The following is a 25,441-nucleotide window of genomic DNA, read 5'->3' on the forward strand; positions in this document are numbered from 1 at the left end:
ATTTACTTATGAATTCAGAATCTTGCAAGAAGAAACAGTTTGGTAAGAAAAGAACACAGAGTATATTAAAATGTTACTAAACTTAACATTTTCCATAAATTTTGTAAGACCAATGTAATTTTACAGGTTACATACTATCTCAACTTTTCTTTCTTTTGAAGGAGATAAAGGAAGTCGATTCATCTTTATTCATTTCTAGACAGTAGGAAGTTTTATAGAGAACTGAAAATTCTTACATCATTATATATATTCTCAAATTCAATTTTCCAAGTGTCTGATAATTCAAGAAAGCAGTGTAATATTTTTCCATTGGGGAGGACTTTTTTCTGGTTTATTGCTTTGCTATTTTATTTGAGTTATGGATCAAAAAGTATTAACAATCTTGTGAGCAGGAAACAAAAATATTTTCAGAAGGTTTTCCAAGGATGAAAAACTTCTTAGAACTATTACTAGTACTAATGGTGAAATCAAGCTCACAAATGGGTCATGTTTCAAATATATTTGAATTCCTTGAATAATAGGAGTACCTAATCTTAAAATATTAGACAATTGGTTTTATGAATATTGGGATATGTTTATCTTTTAGAAATGTCTATATTGTTATATAGGTCAGCAAATACATCCATACACATACAGCAAAACTAATAAAAGTACAATAAGAAAATCATTGCAGTAAAACCTGCACTTGAAAAATGTTTCTATTGAAAAGTACTTCAAAACTTCAAGCTGAAATACTGAGAACAAATCTCTCACATTTGCTTTATTAGTTAACTAATTAAAAATATCAATTACCCTCTACTGCATGCCAAATACGAATCTAGGAAATACAAAGGGGAAAGGCAAACACAAACATCTTTGCCTTCATGGAGTTGCTAGACTAGTAATTGACAGACTAATCAAATATAAATTAACAAAAATAAATGCAAAAGTACAATGTGCCCACAAATCTCCATAGAAGCATTACTTATAGCTGAGAACTGTGAACAACCCAACTGATTATCAATGGTAGAATGAATGAATAAATTATAGAACAATATACAGCGATGAAAATAAAAGAGCAACATAGCCTCCTGAAGCAATATAGATGTCCAAGGAAAGGAGGAAAACATAAAATATGTATTGGATGATTTCATGTGGATAAGTATCAGACACATGCAAAACAAAAAGTACTGTTAAAAGTTAAGATAGTTACTATGTTTTGAGGTGAAAGATTGAGAAGTGTTCAAATGGTTTCTGAGGCACTCTCAATATTCTAATATTTGGTCTGGGGAAGGGTAATAAATCACCGTGCCATACGCTTATATTTTGCATGCTTTTTTAATGTTTTTTATACTGCTTAATTGAAATAATTTTTAAGTGCATGTAACAAGAGAACACGTTTAGGAAATCTGAGAACATTGCACTGAAGAACTGACATCTCAGCTGAGAGTTGATGGAATTATGATCATTGTTAGGTGACATTTATTTGAGCTGCCCCCATTATCTTCTATTATTATTTTCATTAGTCTCCCCTACCTGGGCTAGCCACACCTGTTCCCCTGCCATTCCTTAACACACCAAGCACAATTCTGCCTTAGGTTTTGTATGATTATTTCTTCTGTCTGGAGTGCTCCTTCCCCAGATACTGGTATGGATAAATCTTTCATCTCTTCAACTTTTGCTCCTGAGAGAGACCTAACTTGATCACCCTATTTAGAACTGTATTGCACTCACCCAACTCTGCAATTTCTGCCCTCATAGCATTTACCATCTTCTACAATATTATTATAATATAGTTATTTCTTATATTTATATTTAATGTCCAATAATTAATGTCCAATGTCTGCATTAGGTTTGAGGCTTTAGAAAAACAGAAATTTTGGGAATTCCCTGGCGGTCGAGTGGTTAGGACTCCATGCTTTCACTGCCGAGGGTCCAGGTTCAATCCCTGGTCTGGGAGCTAAGATCCCGCGAGCAGCGCAGCGTGGCCAAAAGAAAAAAAGAAAAACAAAAATTTTGTCTTTTTTTGTTCAGTGATGTATCACACACCTGAAATAATGCCTGGTACACAGTGATTATTATATGTGTATATACATAAAATATGTATTATAACTATAATATTTAAATATTTCAATTCTTTCTATGTTCTAGGTTTTATGCTATGTATTTTTCATGTATTCACTCTCTTATTCATTACAAAATTAAGGTTTAGAGGTTCACATGTCCAATATCACAGACCAAATAAGTGACATAACCAGTATTTGAATCCTGATCTAGGAGATTAACAACTCACTACATTATATCAAATAATTGCTGAAAAGGAAGCGAAGAAAAGGGTAAAGTATTGCAGGCAGAAGAAAAGTATACAGTATGTGGCACAGAGCCAACACTTAAATGTTCATGGAACGAACCAGGACAAGCCTTAGAATATGGCAGTGAATAAAGCAAGTCACAGAAGACTACATACAATAAGGTACCATTTTAAAGAAAGATTTTAAAAAGGTGAAGTAAACAACATCTTTTTTGGAGGTGAAGAAATTATTAGAAAAGTCAAGGAAATGAAGAACAAAAGTTAGTAGCTGTCTCTGGTAGAGAGGCATAGGGATTGGTTAGGGAGAGGTTTCAACAAGGGAAAAACATATGGAAAATATTGTTTCCTAAGTTGGTTGGTGAGTTCACGGGTATTGATTTTATTATACTATGCTTCACAATTTAATATATGCCACATATTTTTTTTATGTATCAAATATTATGTAACAAAAGTAAATACATTTACACAGTCAATAAAACAAATGAAAGATAAATGACAGAACAATTAATGGAAGGTCAAAGTGGAAAGGACAGTACTTCAGCTCATAGTTTTTAAAAATACACACACACACACATACCAATCCTATACACATCTCTGTGAATATATGCTTGTGTGTGATTATGGATATTATAAACTTTTTATAAGTGATTATCACTAGGGAATCAACAGATGGAGAGGATTTTTAAATTTTTAGTCTTGCCAATCACACTCTTTCATTACCTACATAGTAGCCACATGATCTTTATTACATGTGGATGATTTCCTGTCACTGCATTTTCTAAATGATCCCATTACCTTTCTAAAGTAATCAAAATAAAATGTGAACTCCCATACTCTTAAAATACCTTAGGATCCGTCTCCAGCCTTCTTTGACTTCATCTCCTATTCACTCTCTCACCACTTTAGCCAATGACATTCTTCTCATTCCCAAAGTTGCAAGGTCTCACCCACCTAAAGGGCTTTGTATTTGATGTTCTCTCACCTGGAATTCTCTTTCCCTGAACTTCCTTCCCGTCATTTCCCCAAATAGTCTTTGCCTAGCACATAACCATATTTGGTTATCCACCAGCTCTCATAATCTGATATTCCCTGTTGGTTTATTTGTTTGTTAATAAATTTTCTGCCTTTTACAATTAGAATGAAAGCTCCAGATCATGGGGAAAGTTATTTGTCTTTCAATCATTTTATCACCAGAGCTTACAAGACTGCCTGGCATTTAAAGAGAAACTCAATGTTTCTCAACAAAAAATATAACAATTGTGATTTTAGAAGTTCTCTGATGTAGAAAAAGGCATCTATACTCCCAAAATTTAACCTTAATATCAGTGAGTGTTTTAGACTTTGCTCATGGAAGTTCACAGTTAAGATGAAATATTTATTATTTTTACCTAAACAGACTAGATTTAAGTGACTATCATTTTATGTAGGGTTGGATTATTGTAGTTAATCAGAATTAGTATTATAGTAAGCATAATAAAAAACCTAATATTGGGTTTTTTCTCCAATATTAGAATTGTGATGTTATGACTGTAAAAGTGAAAAAAATGACACAACTTTAAAATATATACCTGAAATTATAGTCTGCAATAATGACACTAGTAAGTGGTACCTGCTCCAGTTTATTGAGCATGTACAGTATGTTGTGTTTGGTATACATTAGCTTGATCTTCCTAACAACATAAGAAATCAGAAACCACTTTACTTATGAAAAAACTGAGGGTCAGTGAGACTTAATAACTTGTTTTGTGTCACAGCTGGTAGGTACATGGCAAGGCTAGAATTCAAACCAAGGTCTCCCCACCCACCAAGTTTATGGTTATTCTATTAAGCTGCACTGCCCTATCATGTAGCTTAGAAGTAATGCTAAACACTGCACAACTCTGTTTTAACATAATAAATGAAGCTCCAAAGTATTGTTTCATTAAGGGTATATGTCAATAAAATGACTACAGGATAATGGTTGATGCGTTCGGTTTTATGAGAAGTATGCACAAACAAATCAAGTTAAATGACATACAGAATCTCGGCAATTTAAAAGTTCTGGGAAAAGATTGTTACAAAAAAGAGAGTTACGCATTATCAGGTTGAAAATAAAGGAATGGATTCCAAGGAGGTCACGCTGGAAGGTATGCCCCAACTCTTATGTGAAACTTCAGATTTCTAACTGACAAATTTAGTAGTCCTAGACTAAGAAATCTCAGTCCACCTAACTTGGAACATTTGTTTCCCCTAATTTACAACTTTGCAACCTCAGTAAGGCATAGAAATAATAAAATAAATTCAAATTATTAATAGCTGTATATTATATGTAGGAATAAGTTTCATGCTCATTATGATAATTAGTGCTTGTTAAGTGTTGAGATAGTCTGATAGGTTTGACAGTTATAGATTAGTTTTAAAATTTTTAGTTGGAAATATCAGATTGATATTAGATATGTAGTTTTATTTGTAAGATAAAAGAGAACTCCTTTAGCATGAGGCAAGTGTTTATTTCTGAGAATATTGTTCATTATCTTTGGTTTATAGAGTTTTTCAAGTGCTAGTTAGGTGTGTACAACAGTCCAGTCTGACAGTGAATGTGTTTGAGAGAATCAGATATATTAGATTTGTAAATGATATTTAAAGGTTACAAGGATATTTAATTTTCTAAGCATATGAATGGAATTGTTTAGGTGAATTTAATTGATTAAATTTACAAGCTGATTGGAAATTAGTCAAAGAACAAATGAAGTGTTCTTTTTTATATTATATATAAAGTTACCAGGTTAAAAAAATAGATTTATAGGTTGAGCTGAGTTAAAAAAATGTTATTTATTTATAACTTTATTTAGGAATTAAAATTCAAGTCTTCTTCAGAAAATTGCTATTAACAACACTGAAAAAAATGATTGTTTTTCCCACTGAACCATACAATCTTAAAAATATTAGTATGCTAGTTGGAACCCAAACTCATTCATGCATGACCCACATATGTCTTTTATTTGACTGGCTCATTTTAGTCATCCTAGAGTTGCTGAACTTTCTACGTAATAATCTTTGGACTGACATTGTGGCCTGAGAAAAATGGCAGACAGGTTACCTAAAAGTTTAAAATTTCTTTGATGAGGGATAATGCAGCTACTATATTTAGTGCTGGACTGATGGGAGTAGCACTTAGATCAGTTAAGTCAATGATGCTATTATGGTATTTTTCACTACCTGAATTGCCCTTCGATTTACCAGCATACAATATGGTATGAGTTAGAACTGTTTTTATTAAACATACCATCTAATAAGTAAATACAGTATATGATAAAGAATTATTACACTAGTTAAGAGAAGAAATTAACTCAAGAATCATATATCTATGTAAAATATTACTTTCTTAGAATTTTGGGTGGAATGCAAAATTCCTTTCCTTACCTTCTATATTCATTCAGCTGGAAATGAATTATTATGCAAACTTAGACCCTAAACTTCACTTTTTTTGCAATTTGGTTTCTTAAATTTCTGTCATAACAATTTTCATTTGAGACACACTAAAAACAACAAATTTGATATGTTAAATACTTGGGATAGAAAATAGATCTCATCAAGAAAGGATAGCAACTCATAACAGAATATAGGTAAGAGATATTTCATTGTAGTTAACAAATATTGTTTACCTGTGAGCCTGCGGAGTACCGCCCAGGAGTTCGAGAACCAGATGTTTTCCCTGAGCCAATGGAGCTCTCTGTACTTTTGCCACTACAACAATGTGTTCGCAGACATTTCCCATACTCTTTTCGTACCTAGCCAAAAATATCAACTTCTGTTAGCAAGTAATTCATTTCAGCTAGGAAATATAAAATGTATGTGTTTTATTTTAGATAATTAATACAAAAAATTTTTTGCCCTACAGATATAAAAAAGTCTGTTCAGCATATATTTTATACATTTTTTTACAATATAAAATAATATTCATACTGTCAAGATTGAAATTTTGCATAATTGGAGCCTTTTAAAACACACAAACACACGTATGTCCAATCACACTATAATGATACAGTCTCAGTTGAAAAAACCAAAACTTAAGACTCTTCAAGACACTATTTTTAGCTTCATAGATTTGATATGAAGTAGCCTATCTAACTCTTTCTCCATTCCCTCTTCTCTCTAACTTCCTCACTAGAACAGTTGTACTGTTCTTTAGGCAGAAGTGTAGTGAGGAAGTTAAAGAGAAGAGGGAATGGAGAAAGAAGGAGAGGGAGAAAGAGAGGCGAGAGAATATTTAGAGACAGAACAGAAAAAAAAGGAATGTGTTGGGCTAAGCATTTTAAAAAATTTTATATTTCTCTGAAGTTTATTTCTCTTAAAAGAGGTCAACTTTGCAACTTGAGACTATAAAATATTCTCAAAATATTTTAAATTCATTCCTTCAAAATAGTTCTATTCAATAATTACAGAGAAATATGAATGCTTTTCTATATAGCACTGTGATTACATTATTAATCCTTGCTGTAGTATAAAAATCACAGGATAAAAGGAGATAAGCATTTTTTAGCTGATGTTTTCGAACAGGAAAATATATCAACAATTTTGGGGAAAACTTTGATCATGTTTATTTAAAAATTTTTATTACTGCCTATTTAATCGAACAAGACATACAAAAATAAACAGTAACTGTTCTAAATCTCACCTCCACTAGCAACATCAAGGAAAATAATCTCCAACTACTTGTTCATCAACTAAAAACACATTCTAGGATAACTTACTGGTTTTATATTCACAAGGTTTACATTCATTATGAAATAACACTGTATATATGTTATTCTTAGCACTTTATTGATTTCACATGAGTTCATAGTTTCCAGAATTTGTGACAATGTAATATTATTTAAAACAAAGTTATAAAAACATGCTTTTTTGAGAAGTGTTATTTAGAATCAAAAAAAAAAATGAGTGTGATGACACATTAAAATTAGTATTTGAAATAAAACATTATATCTTAATATATTAACATTCATTCTATCAAAGATATAGCAAAATCACAGACTGACTATATTCAGATTTGTTTGAAGAACTCACATTCATTAAATCCTTATTATGTGATAGGAACAATGATACAGAGTGAGGTGAATCAAAGCATGGAGGAAGAGAGCCTGATAGGAAGTGGGTAGGCAGACCAAGGAAGGCTTCTCAGAGAAGAGGACTTCTTCAAGCTATCTTTAAAAGATAGGTTGGAATGTGTTGGTTTAGAAGATTAAGTTGAAAGAATGGATAGATAAGAGAAAAAAGGCATTCAGTGAGAGCAAAACAGAGAGGCATGATGTGCTAAGCTTTGAAGCCTTTCTCTGATTTGTAAGGTCAAAATTACATATTATTTAATATATTTAAGTTATATTAGTGTTTTCCAACCAACCTCTTCTATGCTATATTTATCAATAATTAGAAATAATTATTTTTATTCACTATTTACAAGCCAATTCATATTTGTTTATTTTTTAAAAGAAGTAAGTTTGTGCCCACCTGTGTGTGTCCAAGACATGTGTGAGTTTTGGGAGGGTGAGATGAAGAAGCTTCTACTTTTTAATCACTATTTGCTAGGAACTATGCTAGGCTCCTCCCTCAAAATGATTCTGGGAAATAATTATTACCTACATTTTACAGATAAGAACACTGAAAAGGTTAAGCAATGAAAGTAAACTGAAAGACTGAAAAAGTTAAGTGATGTGTCTTATGTGAAAAAAATCCAAATCTCATGGGTGCTTTATGATCAGAAAGCTCTTACTAAGATGCCACATTTCTAATATTGATATAAGACCAACACAAGGCATTATATATTATTAAAGTAATCTATTAGATTATCTCCTCCTCTGTCTCTGGAGAAAATAAGGACAAACATTTAATTAGAATTTGAGGAAACTTAAAATAATCTCCACCCAAAGGTAAGCACTATCAATTACAGTTTAGTAATTTGTACTGAATTTATGAAGCATTTCCAAAAACCTAAACTTTCACCATAACCTACATCCCATTTTGTTTTTCCTAATGTACTCAACAAGTGAGATTTTTCTTCTTAGAAGAGGAAGTGTTCTGTAATGAAGTGACTTAAATCTAAACAAATATTTTGGGGGAAAGGGAGAGGAGAGAAAAGGAACCAGTTCCATTCCTGTTACTTACAAAGGCAGCAATATTGCATAAGACACAGGAATTCATCATGGACTATTTACATTTACCAACAAAGGTTAAATGTTCTGAACTGATTATATAAACAACGAGTAAATCAAGATATCTAGAGATGCCAAGTCCCACATTTAGCTACATTATTTGCTGAATCATTACAGACTTTATTTTTCTATGATGAGATTTGAAGTGGTAAGCATGTGATTTAAAAAGAAGAATTCAAAATAACATGGACCATGTCCATGAGATATTTCTCTTTAGATTACAATAAAATTAATTTGACTGATCAATTATTTGCATACGCTAATCCACTATTTCACATGATACTTCATCTTATCCCAATCAGATATGGTATCTTATTATTTCAACATGAGGTTGTTCTAGAATATATAAAGATGGGAAAGAAAATACACCTGACAAATGGAATATTTCTTTTATACTCTCTGTTCAGAAATAAAATAATTATGAAACCCTCTGAGATGTATCACATAATTGAGTACACAACAAAAGAAAAATTGACAACTTTAATGTCACTCAGTGGAGATACTGGTGACACAATCATACAACCCACACTCAGAAAAGGACTGAAAACTCAAAGTTTGATTTTTATTAATGAGTTGAATCAATCAACAAATAATCCTATAAAACAAATAATTCAAAAATGGAATAATTCATATTTCCCTAATCAAACATAAGAGCAACTACATGGGCATATTATTGAAATTCAGTCAGATGGCTTAAGAAAAGCCTCCTAAAGGAAATATGCTTGTTAAATGTCCATAAGAGCCAATACTGTCTATAGATTCAATGCAATCTCTCAAAAAAATTTCAATGATATTCTTCACAGATATAGGAAAAACAATCCTAAAATTTGTACAGAACCACCAAAGACCTCAAACAGCCAAAGCAATCCTGAGAAAGAACAAAGATGAAGGTTTCATGTTTCCTGATTTCACACTATACTACAAAGCTAGAGTAACCAAAGCAGTATGGTATTGGCATAATAGACACATAGACTATGGAACAGATGGAGAGCCCAGAAATAAACCCTTGCATATATGGTCAACTAATATCTGACAAGGGAGCCATGAATAATTAATGGGGAAAAGACAATCTCTTTAATAAATGGTATTAGGAAAACTGGTTAACCACACGCAGAATGAAATTGAACCCCTATCTTATACCACCCACAACATTTAACTCAAAATGGATTAAAGAATTAAACATAAGACCTGTAACCACAAAACTCCTAGAAGAAAACAGGGGAAAACTCCTGGACATTGTTCTTGACAATTTTTTTGGATATGACATCGAAAGCACAAGCAACAAAAGCAAAAGTAGTAAGTTGTACTACATTAAACTAAAAAGCTTCTACACAGCAAAAGAAACAACAGAATTTATTGGCAATCTGCAGGATGGAATAAAATATTTGCAAATCATATATCTGAAAAGGGGTTAATACCAAAAATATATAAAGAACTCATACAACTCAGAAGCAAAAAACCAAACAATCCAATTTAAAAGTGGACAAATGAATAGACGTTTTTTACCTAAGAAGACATACAAATGGCTAACATGAAAAGATGCTCAACATAACTAATTAGAAAAATGCAAATAAAATCACAATGAGATATCACTTCACATCTGTTAGAATGACTAGCATCCAGAAGACAAGAGATAAGTATTGGTGAGGATATGGAGAAAAGAGAGCCCTTGTGCACTGCTGGTGGGAATGTAAATAAGTACAGCCATTATGGAAAACAGTATGGAGGTTCCTCATAAAATTGAAAATAGAACTACCATATGATTCAGCAGTCCCACTTCTGGGTATATATCCAAAGGAAATAAAAGAGATGTCTGTACTCCCATATTCATTGCAGCACTATTCACAACAGCCAAGATATGGAAGCAACCTAAGTGTCCATCAGTGAATGAATGGATAAAGAAGTTGTGTTACATATATCTAGGAATATTATTCAGCCACAAGAAAGAAGGAAATCCTGCCATTTGCAACAATGTTGGATGGACCTTGAAGGCATTATGCTAAGTGAAGTAAGTCAGAGAGAGAAAGATGAATCCTGTATGGTGTCACTTATATGTGGAATCTAAAAAAGCCAAACTCATAGAAACAGAATAGATTGGTTGTTACCAGAGGTTAGCTGTGTGGAAATGGGGAAATGTTGGTCAAAGGGTACAAACTTCTAGCCATAAGATGAATAAGTTCTAGAAATCTAAGATACATGATGATGATTCTAGTTAACAGTACTGTATTATACAGTTGAAAGTTGCTAAGAGAGGAGATCTTAAGTGTTCTCACCACAAAAAAGAAAAGATGTTAGATGATAGAGGTATTAGCTATTAACACTATGGTGGTAATTATTTCACAATACGTAAGTGTATCAAATCAATACATTGTATACCTTAAACTTACACAATGTTATATCTCAATTATACCTCAATTTTTAAAAAAGGAATAAAAGAAAAATCTCCTGACTGTTTCTGTAATTTCAAAGAGAAGTATCTGGATTTTTTGTAGGCAAAAAAAAAGGTGAATGATAATTCGATGTCCATATTCTCTGATGTTGGGCCATGTTCTTGACACCCAATAAAAATGCCACCAAAATCGAAAAATTCAAAACATAAAATGCATGAAAGAAAATATGCTTATTACTAGTTATTATAAATCATAAAAATAAGCTTCTGAATCAGGGCCTGGCACTTTTTTTCATGAAGGTCCAGACAGTCAATATTTCAGGCTTTGTGAACCAAGAGGCAAAACCAACAATGCTGTGTGTGTACTTATTTTAAATTTTAAATGTATCCATTTAAAAATGTAAAAACCATTCTTGGCTGACTGACTGTAAAAATTAAAAGCAGCTGGACAAATCTGGCCCACAAGCTGTGGTTTGCTGAACTCTGTTCTAATGAATCACAAAATTGAGCTTGATGACATATATTTTTAAAAATTTCACTTCTGTTAAATATGTTCAATATACTAAAAATTCTAGACTAGTTTTGGATCCTGAGGTCTGGTATCTCTACCTGGACATCAAAACATTGACATGTATTTGTAATACAATAAAAATAATAATTGGGAAAACTAATAGGTACTGGCTAATAAAAAATAATTACAATCAAAATCATTCATGCACAAAGCACAAAAATATTTTCTGTTCTGTAGAAAACTTCAATATACACATTAAAATTTAAAAATGTGTTAGTCCAATTTCCAGCTAATACATAAAATAATTGATAAAGCTGGTTCCCTATATTTGAAGATGTTAGTATAACTAAATATGATGGCCCAATATTCCCTTATTTATATGGACAAATGCCACCCTTTCCCTTAATCTCCTGATTTTGCACCCATCATTCTACATATTGCTCTTGACAATCAGTTATAGCTTTTTTCTACCAAAATCTAGAAATCCTTCCAAGTGCTTAGTCCTTCTGACTTCTCTGAAGTGTTTTATAATACTGACCAGTGTCTACTTCTGGACATTTTCCCCTTATGTTTCATTTAAGTATTATCTTCTCATTCTTCTCCTCAAACACTTTCTTCCTTCCATTTCTATTCTTGCTCATTACTCATGTCTCCTACTCTTCATAATCATCAAGTGTGGTAGACTGTTAGCTGTTTGTGATACCCAATTCCTCATCTTCCTGGGGTACAAAAAGTAGAGTATGTTTCCCAGTTTTCCCTGCAGTTTAGTTGGTACTACTGATAGTGTCCTATCTGATGGAAGGTGAGTAGAAGTGATGTGAACCACTTCCAGACTTTTTATACAAGATCCTCTCTTTCTCAGACTATCTGCTAGATGTCAACACCCAAGGTGGCTGTGGAAATCGAACAGTGAGGTTGGCTGAGCTTTCATTGGCCTGTGTCCCTCCATGAGGCACCCTCATCAATTGGGCAATGAGTGAAAAAAACCTTTATTAGGTTAAGTGACTGCAATTTGGGGTGTGTGTACACTAAGTATTTGGGAAGATTCATTCATTCCAACACAACCTCTTTTCTAAGTTAATTCTAATCCATTAGATTAGAATCCATCCATTCTAACATCATAACCTCTTTTCTTTTCTGTAACTTACATTTACAGGTCTGAGTCATCATTACTATTCTAGCCTGTATTTAAGATCATGCCAACACATTTTTAATACCTACCAACACATAAAACTGAAACAGGATAAAACTGGACCCACCTCGACAAGTGGACACCTTTCTCAACTTTTATTTGAGGTTCCCTTAGTCTCTCAAGCCAAAAATCGTAGAGGTGGATATCTTTACTCTTTATTTTCCAAAAACAATTTTAGGTCTTATAGTTTCTTTCTCAGAAAAAAAATTTCACTTCTTGCCACTTCATTTTCAGAGCCACCTCTCAATATCTCATAATTATTTTTATTACCTCCATTTTACACATGAGGAAACTGGGGCATACAAAGGTTAATTAAATGGCCCAAAGTCACATAAGCCTTTAAGTAGAGGAGCTAGGATTCAGACCCAGTCTTGGCTCAGGAGTCTATATGGTCAGAACTACAAAGACCACATTTATAATAGAGTTAAACAGTGTAAGATGAGAAAATCAATCTTGAAATTAAAAAAAAAAATGCAATGTAAGTATTTAGTTGCTAAAATTAACTTTGAAAATGAATATTTTGGTCCTTATAGATGTGAAAAATCATAAAAATAGACCAATATAAAAATTAAATATTGCATTCTAATCATCAAAATCATAGATTTTATAAAAGATGCTTTTAAAGAAATACAGAGATCTTTACTAAGTTTCTACCATTCATTTAAAAAATAAATGTTTTTATCAAAATGTTTAGATAATTATATTTTCTAGAATATATCAATACAAATTAGTTTTTAAAAAAACAGAAAAATATATATTTCCTATGCCATGTCATATATGTACATATATATACATATATCCCATGCCTCCATAACATCTTAGAAAATCTACTCCCTAATATAAAAATTCCATGTGTCTGCCAATAAAATTATTAAAGACTATAAGGTCAAATCTATAAGAATATAATTTTTGTACATTGTCCAAATCAAAATATTTTGATTCTGTTTTTTGCTGTTAAGCACATTCAACTTTTATGCTTTCATTTTATGTCTGTTTTGTCTTTATTATTATAAAAATGAAATCAATGAAGGAATATATTTATTTCTTAGAGACAAACACATCAAGAATGATTTATGTTATGGGTAATTTGCTGTCATAGAATGTATGCCATTTATTCTTGAATAGAGAATTCTAGCTTACCTTCTTTTGTAGGACACAATGGAAAATGAATATAAACATTCCCTGTAGAGAATTGAAAATGGTGAAGAGATACGCCATGATGACTGTGCTTTCATTAATATACATGAGTCCAAAGGCCCAGGTCAGTCCTAATAGGCAGAGAAGAGCTATTGCACCTATAACCCATGACCTGCAGAGAGAAGAGAAAATTAAGGGTTATCAAATAATTTGTCTTTAATTAACACAGTCATATTGTATCAACAATACTGACACTGAAAAAGATGTTACAGTTTTATTGACAGAAAATGTAAGACAGGTGGTATAAGTATTTTAAGATTTTAATGAGAACTTACATGTTTTCAAGCTTAAGGAGATATACATGAATGAAAATGCTATAAACACAGAAATTCACTTATGCAAAAGCAGATTTGTACTATTAAATTATTCATGTATTTGCAGCACATATGCAAATGGTATGGAGATGTAATTATGGTGAATGGCAAGGGGGAAGAGTCTGTAAAGCTATGTTAGTCTCCACTGGTCTCATTGGTATGATAACATTTGTTTGATTGGACTCTTTCCATTAATCAAACATTTGTTTGATTGGACTCTTCATCTGATACACTTTTAGCCCATTTTTCCAAATTTCCTCTTTTTCCATAAAAAATTTACAGACAAAAACAGAAGGAACCAGTATATGGAAGATTGTATAAAATTTTAAACTTCTATTTGTCTGATTCTATAGTTAAGTAGAACAAGTGTGAGATACAGTAAATGGGAAAAAATAGTTCCCCTCTAGATCACCATCTACTCTTTCAGCCTTTGGATTGCTGTGTCTTGGGTTATGTTGGACTAGACTTTGGAAATCGGGCAATTGGCAGCTTTGTTGAAAAGAAGCCCAATAGCTCAGGACACCTTCATGTCTTTGAAGTGTCTGCAAACTCGTGGGAGAAAATGAAGCTGAGAATGGGATGGAGAGGGATGAACAAAGTAGTCCAAAATGGAAGACAAATTCTCACTCTCACTCCATTCCCTTAGTTTCCTCCAAGCTGCCATTCACAATAGTAATAAATGGGTGACACAAGTCCATATATTTGTAGTTATGTATTATGTATTTACTATCAAAATAAAATGAATCTTTCCAATAGATGGGAATCCAATAAATGAAAATGGAATCTTCTCAACTTCTAAGTATATAGAATAGGACCAAAACAGTCTAGATCTGTATACTCTTATGAGCCCACCCTTTCCTTTCCCAGTGTACCTTCCTGAACATGGTAATCTAATATTTATTTTTAGCAGACTACTATCTGCTACTTACATTGTCTAAGGAATAAATATGGGGATTGAAACTTTGCAAAATGATGGGGCAAAATCACATATGTTTACTATAATCTGAAGCTGGGTTTAATAAATTTTTCAGAGAGAACTATGTCTTAAGAAAGATATGTCCCAAAGTAGTCAAATATTATTAAAGTCTTATTAAAATTAATCTCAAATATTTACCATTTTCCTTCTACAACCATCAGCCACTATATTTCAGATGTAAACATCCACTAAATTTAATGTGCTTAATTTAAAACTTTAATATTCTTGAATAAAGAATCCCTAAAGGAAGCTTGCCATTGTATGTGGCATGTTTGCTTATACAAATAAGAAAACATCTTAGATATTAATATCTTATTTTACAAGCAGATTCAGAAGTATGGGAACTTTCAAGGTAAAGCTCTTATTTGTTTACAGGTATTGGAATAAGGAAAAATGGGAAGAGTCGCCATTAAATCAAGTCAAAATTGCTATTCAGATTTAGAAATAAAATGATAGGATAAAATACTCAAGCCAGCTATTATCCACTAGAAAACACATGATGGGCCCAAGTGTTAATGATATAAAAGAGTGATGAGCCCAACTTCAAAAGAAAAAAATAAGCAAGAGCATGAAGAAGTAAGTGTAATGGTATTGGAGAAAATGAAAACAAAGGACTCTTCACCAGAAGAACAAACTGAAAGTCTACAGCAAGGTCACCCAAAGGTTGCCAATCTTAATTACAGGACATGTAATTTTAAAATGTACAAAGGAAAAAAAGCCCAAATATTAGCATTTGTGTTTATGCTTATAGATTAGTACAGACTTGTAGCTTTGTTTTAGAAATTTAAAAGATACGTTCATGAACAATTAGATCAACAATCAAGTGACGTATCGAGATTTGAAAGAGACAATTTTGCATATGTAAAGTTTAATTTTTGAAGGAGGTATTTTCCCCTCTTTTGGATATTTAACCTAAAAATTCATTAGTTTCATTTGCTGTTGGGTAGTTTCATACCCCTGAGATCATTTGAAGATATAACACTAAATCACGAAATAATTTTAGATGAACGATGTCCAAACAAACAACAGAAATGAGGACATATGCAACACAGAGGAGCACATCGAAACGAAAGGAGAAATCTATTAAAAGCAAAACAAGTCTGTACCACATGAAGTTGCTATTACTGTGGCACTAAATTCAGGTGATATCCAATTAAAAGAGGTGAAGCAGAATTTTTCTGGCAATACACCTGCAGCATATTTATTCTGCATAGAAGTTGTATGCCTGATTATTTTCCTGCACAGTTTGCTCTTCTGCCTCAATGTGAATGACAGAAGCTCTAATGATTTTTCAGTACTGATCTGACAGCTGGTTCATGGGACCACACTGATAAATGGAATTTATCAGCCATTCAGGTCATTCTTACTTGATGAAGGGTCTGTTATCCTCATAGCTAAAGAATGCATAGACATAAAGACAAGAACACCAACATTAGCATTTTATGACAAAGAATTTCATATGAAAAATATTCTCCTGGTCCCCAAAGGCCTCTGTCCCCCACCTCCCTAAAAGGCATCATAAACTTCCCTTTATATCTAAAAGGTAAATCCTAAAATGACCATGAGAACTTAAATAACGAGGAATAAAATCAATTTTACAATACTGCAATATCCCTTATGAGACTAAAAAATTCCATTTTTTCATCATATGCTCATATTACTTGTGACTTGACAGAGACATTTATTTCTAAGAGATCACATTTCTCTAGAGAATAAGAAATCTTATGAGCAATCTGGAAAAGGCTTGGGGGCATACTTAAAATGACAGATTTCATGTCACCTAAAGGTCTTCTTATTGTATAATATTAGTAGGTAAGATTACTTAATTATGGACAGTACACTTCTGAGTAATTTTAACTTGCAGATGATTGACCTGAGTTAAATCTGAACATTATAGCCCTTTATAAATAATCAACCCAACTACTTTAAAATTCTTTCTGATAGTGCACTGAGAAAAAATTTTGAATAATCTTCTGTAGTAATAGGAGCAAACAGATGGCACCTGTTCATTATCACTTATATATACTAATCTATTTAGTATCATCCTGATAAAATGAGATCCAAGCGCCAAATTAGTAAAGATTAGTTAGGGGATATTTTGGATATTTTTTTACAAACATAGTTGCTGCTCAGTGAATTGTGATAGGACAGAAAAGAAACAGCAAACTGTGTCCTCATTTCTCTTACCTCTTGCAAGAGGCAATAGTTTCTGATATTATGCATACACAAGTAAAGCTCTTAGAAAGGTCCCAACTGTCATGCATTTTGAACAAAGAGAACCACTGATAAAAAACCTTACTCTCCAGGGTGATGAAAGGGTAAAGAATAGAGTGAGAGCCTGGGCTTTGAAGCCAGTTTGCCTGAGGTTTACATCCTAACTTATTCACTTACTAGCAATTTGATCTTAGGCAAAAAATTTATTAGCCTGTGGTTGTGTTAGTTTATACATCTATAAAATGGTGGTAATTTTCTTGTGATAATGAAATGATATACTGTGTATCGAGTGCTCAGAACACTGCCTGACATATTGTGTTTGATAAATATCACATAGTTATTATTAGACTATTTTCACAATGAAAATACAGAATTTCTTACCCAAAGAATAAAACACCAAATAATAAATGTTGAATAGTTAAATTCATTTGAGGATGTTTCAGGAGTAATATTATGATGTAAAATAGATGTGGCAGAAATAAGTTTGTAGATGGAGCAGGGAGTGACTAACCATGCTGTCTGATATGGAGTTACTGGCCACATGGGTTTGTTTAAATTTAAATTCATTAAAATGAGATAAAGTTTAAAATTCAGTTCCTTAATCACACTAGTTACATTACAAGTACTTAAAAGCTTCAGTAGCTGCCATATTGGACAGTGTAGTTCTAGAACATTTTTGTCTTCACAGAAAGTTCAATTGGACAGTGCTGGACTAGAGAGAGTTTTAAGCCAGGAAATGAAATTCCAAGAGAAATTTAAATAAAGCCATGGGTATGTGAAAAGATAAAGAGAGAAGAATTTCTAAGAATTGATCATATTTAACAGCTGTAAACTGTGCCAAAAAAGAAAATCCTGTACTTCTACTAACATTGAAAAGTTACAGAACTTAATAACATGATATTTATTCCATTATATGCATTCCCATTGCATCAATATATTCCATCTGTGATGCCAAGTTCATGATTGGAATGACTGTATCTTAATCTGTATAGTACAATGTTAAGTAAAGAAAGTTTCAGACGTTAGCATGTAGGAAAACATGTAAAAATACTCTACAAAATTTTATTAAGCTATCCAAATGTTTCAAAAAATAAAATACAGAACTTGCACTGTAATGGCTGGAGTGAGATGTTTGCCTTTAATGAGAACCACTAAAGAGAGATATCAGGGTGCAATTCAGCAGTTTTTGTTGGTAATTGTGGGGATCAGCCGCTTGCTCTACTCAATAACAAAGATAGCAATTCCAGCTTTACTTAGAGTTAGCTATAGCTATGTGTTTAAGTAGTGTCCACAGGAATGTGAACAGAAGTGAACTGTGACATTTCTGGGTCTTGCCAATTAAAGGATTGGAATTGGGCTTCCTTTGACCATTTTTTTTTTCCTTCTCTTTTGCTAGGAGAAAGTGACAGACCTAGAAAGAAAGCTGTTTATTGATGTGGAGCCACCGTATTAGATTTAGACCACTTATTCTAGACCCATATAAGTTTAAGCAACTATAATTTAGAGTAATTTTTATAGTGTCTTAGCCTATGCAATAATTGCTAAAGCATTTAATTTGTATCTTTTAGCTATAAGAATCCCTAGTTCATATTCAGTATAGAAATTCATGCTAATGGCAAAGAACTATTCATTAATTTTACTTCCAGGATGACATGAATAATATACAATGGTTCAAAATCTAAAGATCACTAAAGATTATCCATAATATTTCAGTGCCTTCCATCATTTTGTCAGATATTCTATTGGCTTAGAATATCTAGTTTTAGAATGTCTCTCCATCAAATCTAAATTAAATTGATGATAATGTTGCCACCAGTTATGGTGCTAAAGCTGTATGCTACAGATTCATTTTTTTTATTCTAAAAAACGTATCTACGTAACTAGTTTCTAAAGCTGAATAATTTTCATTTTGATTTACCGATGAAAGTCCATTGAAACAAAACTTCATTCCAAGGTGTAGGACTAAAACAATTTTACTGCAATTATTTTAAGGTTTTATGAAAATATGGACACAAAGGCTTAAGATGCTCTTGGCAGACATTAATAGGAACTTACAGGTTATCTTAGAATTTATAAATGGTGACACTGAAAATGAAGTAAAACATATTGTACAATTTTCAAGGCACAGGAAGAAAAAAAGACCCTCCTTTCTTTAGCATATCCACTTTTCTTTCATCAGACATTTTATCATTTTATTCTTACATCTAAATTTGAAAGCTTTATTTAAACATTAATGTCATAAAATTATCTTTAAAAGTGATCATTAGAATCAAGATCAGAATTGTTAGGGGCCTCTGCATAGATTGATAATAATTATGCATATGCTTATATATTCTACAATTCCAAAGAACATTAAAATCTAGCCCCATAGAAGCTTAGCAAAAAATATATCTTCAAGAGGATAGATTTCTTAACCAAAACATTAATTTATAAATTAATGCTATGATATAAAGACTCATAATATAGTATATCAGTATAGACAGATGACAAATGGACAGAAACAATATGAATGAATCAGATTAGTTATAGGATATTCTTTCTCTGACTTTAACAGTTCAAAGTATAATGTTTTTTGACAAAATTTTTGAAGGAAATATTACATAAAATTCAAGATATAAAGAACATTAATTTAAAAAATAGTTTTAAACTTTCCCTTTTATTATATAAAATAGTACAGAATTTTAAAAAATAGTGGCATGGGTAAGGTTTGGTGTGAAGAAAGATGGAGTCATGAGAGCCGTATTTGAGAATTTAATCCCCAAGCCAAAAGATCTGGTCATTGATAAATCACAACAGGTAAAGGAAAATGAATGCCTTTAGGCAGAATTGTTGATCTCATCAACTTTAAGACTAATACATTCTGGGATCCTCTGAATTGTCGAATTAGCTAATTGGTGTTGGTGAGTGAACTGTATATTTAACAGGGAGAAGGAGTGAGATCATGAGGTATATATACATTCTGGTTAGTGCTCCAGCATTTCCAAGTTCAATATGCAGCTGAATTTACTTTCCCTGATATAAAACTAATTATATCAAATGAATAAAGATTTTTTCCCCTTGGATTTGGTTTGGGTTACTGTAGGAATGATGAAGGTAATATGAGTAAGTTTCTCAAAATGAAAGTATTCTTCACTTTTCATTGAAGAAAAAAAAAAGTAATAAATACTTATGTATCTGTATGTTGAGTGGGCTTTCCCAGTTGCCCCTCTTCGATAATGAGGCTCTCAAATTGAGGATAAAGAGGATTCAGTTACCCATATTCTAGCAACCCAAGCTAACAGACTTCATTTAGAAGTGATCTATGAGACACTACTTTGTCATACTACCAAATCCAGGGGTCCCCAGTCTTTATTTATTTATTTTTAATTAATTTTTATTGGAGTATAGTTGCTTTACAATGTTGTGTTAGTTTCTACTGTACAGCAAAATGAATCAGCTATACATATACATAATCCCCTCTTTTTTGGATTTTCTTCCCATTTAGGTCACCACAGTGCATTAAGTAGAGATCCCTGTGCTATACAGTATGTTCTCATTAGTTATCTATTTGATACATAGTATCAATAGTGTATATGTGTCCCCAATCTTTAAAACTGGAAGAGTAAAGACATGGCCTTTTAAGATTGCAATGTTCATAGAATACATAAAATAGTGCAAAGAGGAAGAAAAAAAACACCTTTACTTATATGAATCCCCCAGCCACAAATCTTAACAGGCAATGAAGGAAGTATGTTTTAAATGGGATGTTATTGAAGTTTTAAATTGGTCAGACATTTAATAACCAGAATAGACTGGCAAAGCATCAAGATCTGTCTAAGATGTCATTAAGATATCTGTTACCAGGTTGGTTAAGGGATATTTGAGATAGCATAGTTGGAAGAGTAGTGATCAGAGAAAAATCTAAACATATCAATGTTTATACCTCACTGTATTGAAAATGCTCAATCAGTTTGTAACACTTATGATAGAAATCTTGACAGCTTTATATTTCTTTCAAATGTACTTTATATTAGTGGGACTCTACCATCCTAGAATTACATTATTATTCAGTTCTCTCTCTTTTATTCAACCAGTATAGGAAGATTAAAAGGAAACGTCATTTAGAATGTAATTCAACATTTTTGAGTAGAATATAAGCAATGTTTCATCATGGTCTTATGTTTAAATCACTAACTATCAAAGATATTAAAAATCCTTTCAAAATATTTAAGTTATATAATATAAATATAAAAATTATAAACAGAGAAGACGATTTTATTTCAACTGTGGATTTTACTACTATTAAAGTAGTACTACTAAAAGCTATATTTCTACATTTTGTTCATATAAAAATATTAAGAGGAGAATGAAATGAACCAAATAACTAAAATAAATGGTTTCGAATATATCATAAACATTTTCATTCCCATGCCTCAATTTTCTTACAATAGTATTGGAGATTTGAGAGCTTACACCAATATTAAATTTTTAATCACAGATTTCACACTGCTGCTGAATTGGGTAAGTCTGAAATTAGGCAGAATTGAGTATAATAAATCAGGATCAATAAATATTAAATCAATAACTAATAAAACTTTAATTATATTATCTCCACAACTCAATGTTATACAAATTTTTATAACTCAATATAATATGGTCAAAGAACTAACATATATGAAAGAAATTAGGAGTATCAATTATGAGAATGAATAATGAATTAGTATATTGTACACAGACAGCTACAAACTTATTACAGTTTAGTATCTCCATCTATCAGAGTTATAAAAATGAATTGGAAGATGCCATGCAAATAAGATATAAAATTTTGGAATCATGTTGGAAGCAAATAAGATCACTGTATGATTACTTATTACTATTAATATATGAAAGATAGTATATCATAGTGACTGAAAGTATGGATTTGTGAATCAGCCTGCCTGCATTTGGATGCCAGCTGAGCATTCTACTAACGCTGCAACCTTGGGCTAATTATTCAACTTCTCTGAGCCTCACATTCTTCATCTGCGAAATGTGGATAAATACAGAACTCTGTTCATAGGGCTGTTGTGTGTATTAAATAAAAGGACTTGGAACTTTTATTTAATATACAAAAATTATTCAAATACACAAAATTTTAACATACAAAAGTACTATATACATATGTGCTATTACATTTACTGTTGTGTATTGACTTTCTGACCTCAAAAAACAAGCTATAGGGAAAAAACACAAACACAGTTTTCCTTTTAAGTGTTTTGGAAATTCACATATTAAGTAGAAATCCAAAGAGGAAGAGGGAACTACTGTCTCTTTCTGAAATGATCTCTATTATTTACATTTAGAAAGCTTCAGTTTATCCAATATTTCATTCTAAGATTTCTTTAGGCTTAGTAAATGCTATGAATTTTTACATTCTCATTTAAATGGGTTATATTCAGATGCCTAATGCACATTAAAATAGAAACCCAGAGTCCTCTGGATTACATAAGAAATCCAAATTTAATTCATAAATATATAGTATCTTCAGTGTCAAAAAGTCCACTAAGCAACTGCCATGTTTCACTAAATGTAATCATTTGACCATAAAATAAGAAACAAAGGACATAAAATTATGTGAAATGTTCATGAAAATTCATTGAGATATATGTTGTAAAATTGAACTTTATTAATATTTTCTTATGATTTTTTGAAAACTTGAAACTTTGAATAGGAAAGATAAAGTAAATGACAAAATATATAAAGAAAAATCTGTATTTCTAATTAGTAATTTTTATCTTGTAATCTATGAAAACTGTGGTTTTAGTAAGAAACATCTCAAGAGCTATAAAATAATGGCAAGTTATCTTTTATTTATTAATACTTATAGTTAAAATCCTGTTTCCTGGTTCACTATTGAAGGGCCAGTGTTTTTCAGACTTACATGAGTCTTAGAATTCACTGACTCTTTAGAACAAGAGAGCTGATAAAATCTGGTCATTGGAATGCAAAGAGAGGAAGTACTTTAAAGAATATATTACTTTCAGGGTTTTTTTTTTTTGCAACTCAGAAGATACACAAACTTTTAACTTAAGTAAAATAAGTCAGGAAATTAATAACTTTTTGATATTCTTGCCAAATGTGTTCTGACAGGTTCAATGGCTGTTATACTCTTTCTCATACCATATGGTATCATCACCTCTCATTTCAACAACTTGCAACAGAAACATTCATCATAACTCTTCTGTGAATAAACACCTTATTATAAACTGCTTGTAAGAACAACTAAAACATAAAAAAAGCACAACTGAGTATTTAAAACATGTTTGTACTTACTAAGATGCCAATAAATGGAACAAAGGGAGGCCTTGAAACACAATAGGAAGCAGACAAGTTTTATTTAATTTTGGTCAAGTAATTTAACCTTCATTACTTACTTTACTCACCTTCACAATGAATAAAACAATCTTACTAGGATCTTTTTAGAGTTTCATGGACCAAGAAAAGAATAGTCTATGCCCCAGCTAGTTATTTGGACAATGAGTAGACCTAGTTAATAACACAAGATCTCTACCACAATTCTGCTTCTAACACAGAAGCCCTGTAAGATGTCGTTGTTCCTAATTAAATTTATTACTAGAAATCTAAATATAATCTTAAATTTATGTCAGTAAGAAAAAATTTTTAAATGTTATAGAAAATTTAAGCAAATATAGTAAACAAATCCAATATTATAGATACACAAAAGCTCCAAATACCAAAATAACAATTCTTAAATCAATCATATTTTAGGCCAAAGGGCAGCCTAAATAAAGTACTAAGAATCAACATCAATCAGAATGTATTCTCTGATGATCGTGACGTTAAATTAGAAATCAATAACTAATAAAATATGCATAGATGCACATGAACAATTATCCTTCTGTTGCTACATCTCCAAAAAAGCCTCTAGACCCCGAACATTTTACAAATAAGTTCTATCTAATATTAAAGTAACAAATAATCCTTTTTTCACATAGGACAGGCCTAAACAAAAAAGAAGAAAAACTTTATGAGACCACTATAACTTACTACGTGGGGACAGTTTAAGAGAATAAAAAATAAATAAGAACATTTTATTTAAAATCTTACATAGGGCTTCCCTGGTGGCGCAGTGGTTGAGAATCTGCCTGCCAATGCAGGGGACACGGGTTCGAGCCCTGGTCTGGGAAGATCCCACATGCTGCGGAGCAACTGGGCCCGTGAGCCACAATTACTGAGCCTGCAAGTCTGGAGCCTGTGCTCCACAACAAGAGAGGCCGCGACAGTGAGAGGCCCACGCACCACAATGAAGAGTGGCCCCCGCTCGCCGCAACTAGAGAAAGCCCGCACACAGAAACGAAGACCCAACACAGCCAAAAAATAATAATAATAATAATAAATAAATAAATAAATAAATAAAATTTATTTAAAAAAATTCTTACATAAAAATCCTAAATAAGCTATTAAATAGCAAAATCTAATGGTGCATAAATATCATGATCAATTATTCCAGAATGGTAAGGAATATATCAGAAGAACTTTAGAAACTGATTCTGAAATTTATGTGAAAGAAAATGAAAGTCTGAGTAGTTAAAGCAGTTTTGAAAGATGATCAAAATGGGAGGACTCATTCTACCAGATACTAAGCAAGTTTTGGTAATAATGTGGCAATGGTAGAGGAACGAAGTGTATGTCCTCGGAATAGAAGACAGCACAGAAACAGAGATTTGATATGGAATAGTGTAGCAGCACAAATCTGGAGGAAAAGGATGGATTATTTGGCAAATGATGTTGGAAATTTGGCTCTTTATATAAGAAACACAAAATGTCCTCCAAAGACGTCAAAAGCTATAGAGGAAAAAAAAAATGATGATTTAAATATATATATTGCTCTCTGTAACAAAGGCAAAATCAACAGAGACATGACAGGCTGGGAGAAGATACATGCAATAGCCAAAGCATTCAAGTTGTATGTTAGCAAGCAAAAGGGAAAGTTTACCAAAAAGCTAACAGAAAAAAATGGGAAAAAATTAAAACATTTTTAAAAACATTAAAAAATCTAATAGAAATAAATGAGCATAATCATTTTACCAATAGGGTTCCTGTGGGTATTAACTGAGATGTTACATTTTTATTGTTTAATTGCATGAATGAAAGTTACTGAGTGGGAGATCTGGCAATTTTAGAAATCTTT

At 31.9% G+C, this 25,441-nt stretch overlaps 1 protein-coding gene across 2 annotated transcripts in view; it reads right to left on the minus strand.

Annotated features, from left to right (window-relative positions):
* Nucleotides 1-25,441, minus strand: part of ADGRL3 (adhesion G protein-coupled receptor L3) — a 563,380-nt gene that overhangs the window by 32,892 nt on the left and 505,047 nt on the right. For both annotated transcript variants that reach the window (XM_082390059.1, XM_082390060.1), the window contains 3 exons: nt 16,425-16,451; nt 13,711-13,879; nt 5,935-6,060 (listed from right to left, as the gene is read on the minus strand). In XM_082390059.1, the coding sequence (XP_082246185.1) occupies nt 5,935-6,060; nt 13,711-13,879; nt 16,425-16,451 (322 nt within the window). The remainder of the gene's footprint in view (nt 1-5,934; nt 6,061-13,710; nt 13,880-16,424; nt 16,452-25,441) is intronic.

Source organism: Balaenoptera borealis (assembly GCF_965194805.1).
Source record: "Balaenoptera borealis genome assembly, chromosome: 4".
NCBI classification, from domain to species: Eukaryota; Metazoa; Chordata; class Mammalia; order Artiodactyla; family Balaenopteridae; genus Balaenoptera; species Balaenoptera borealis.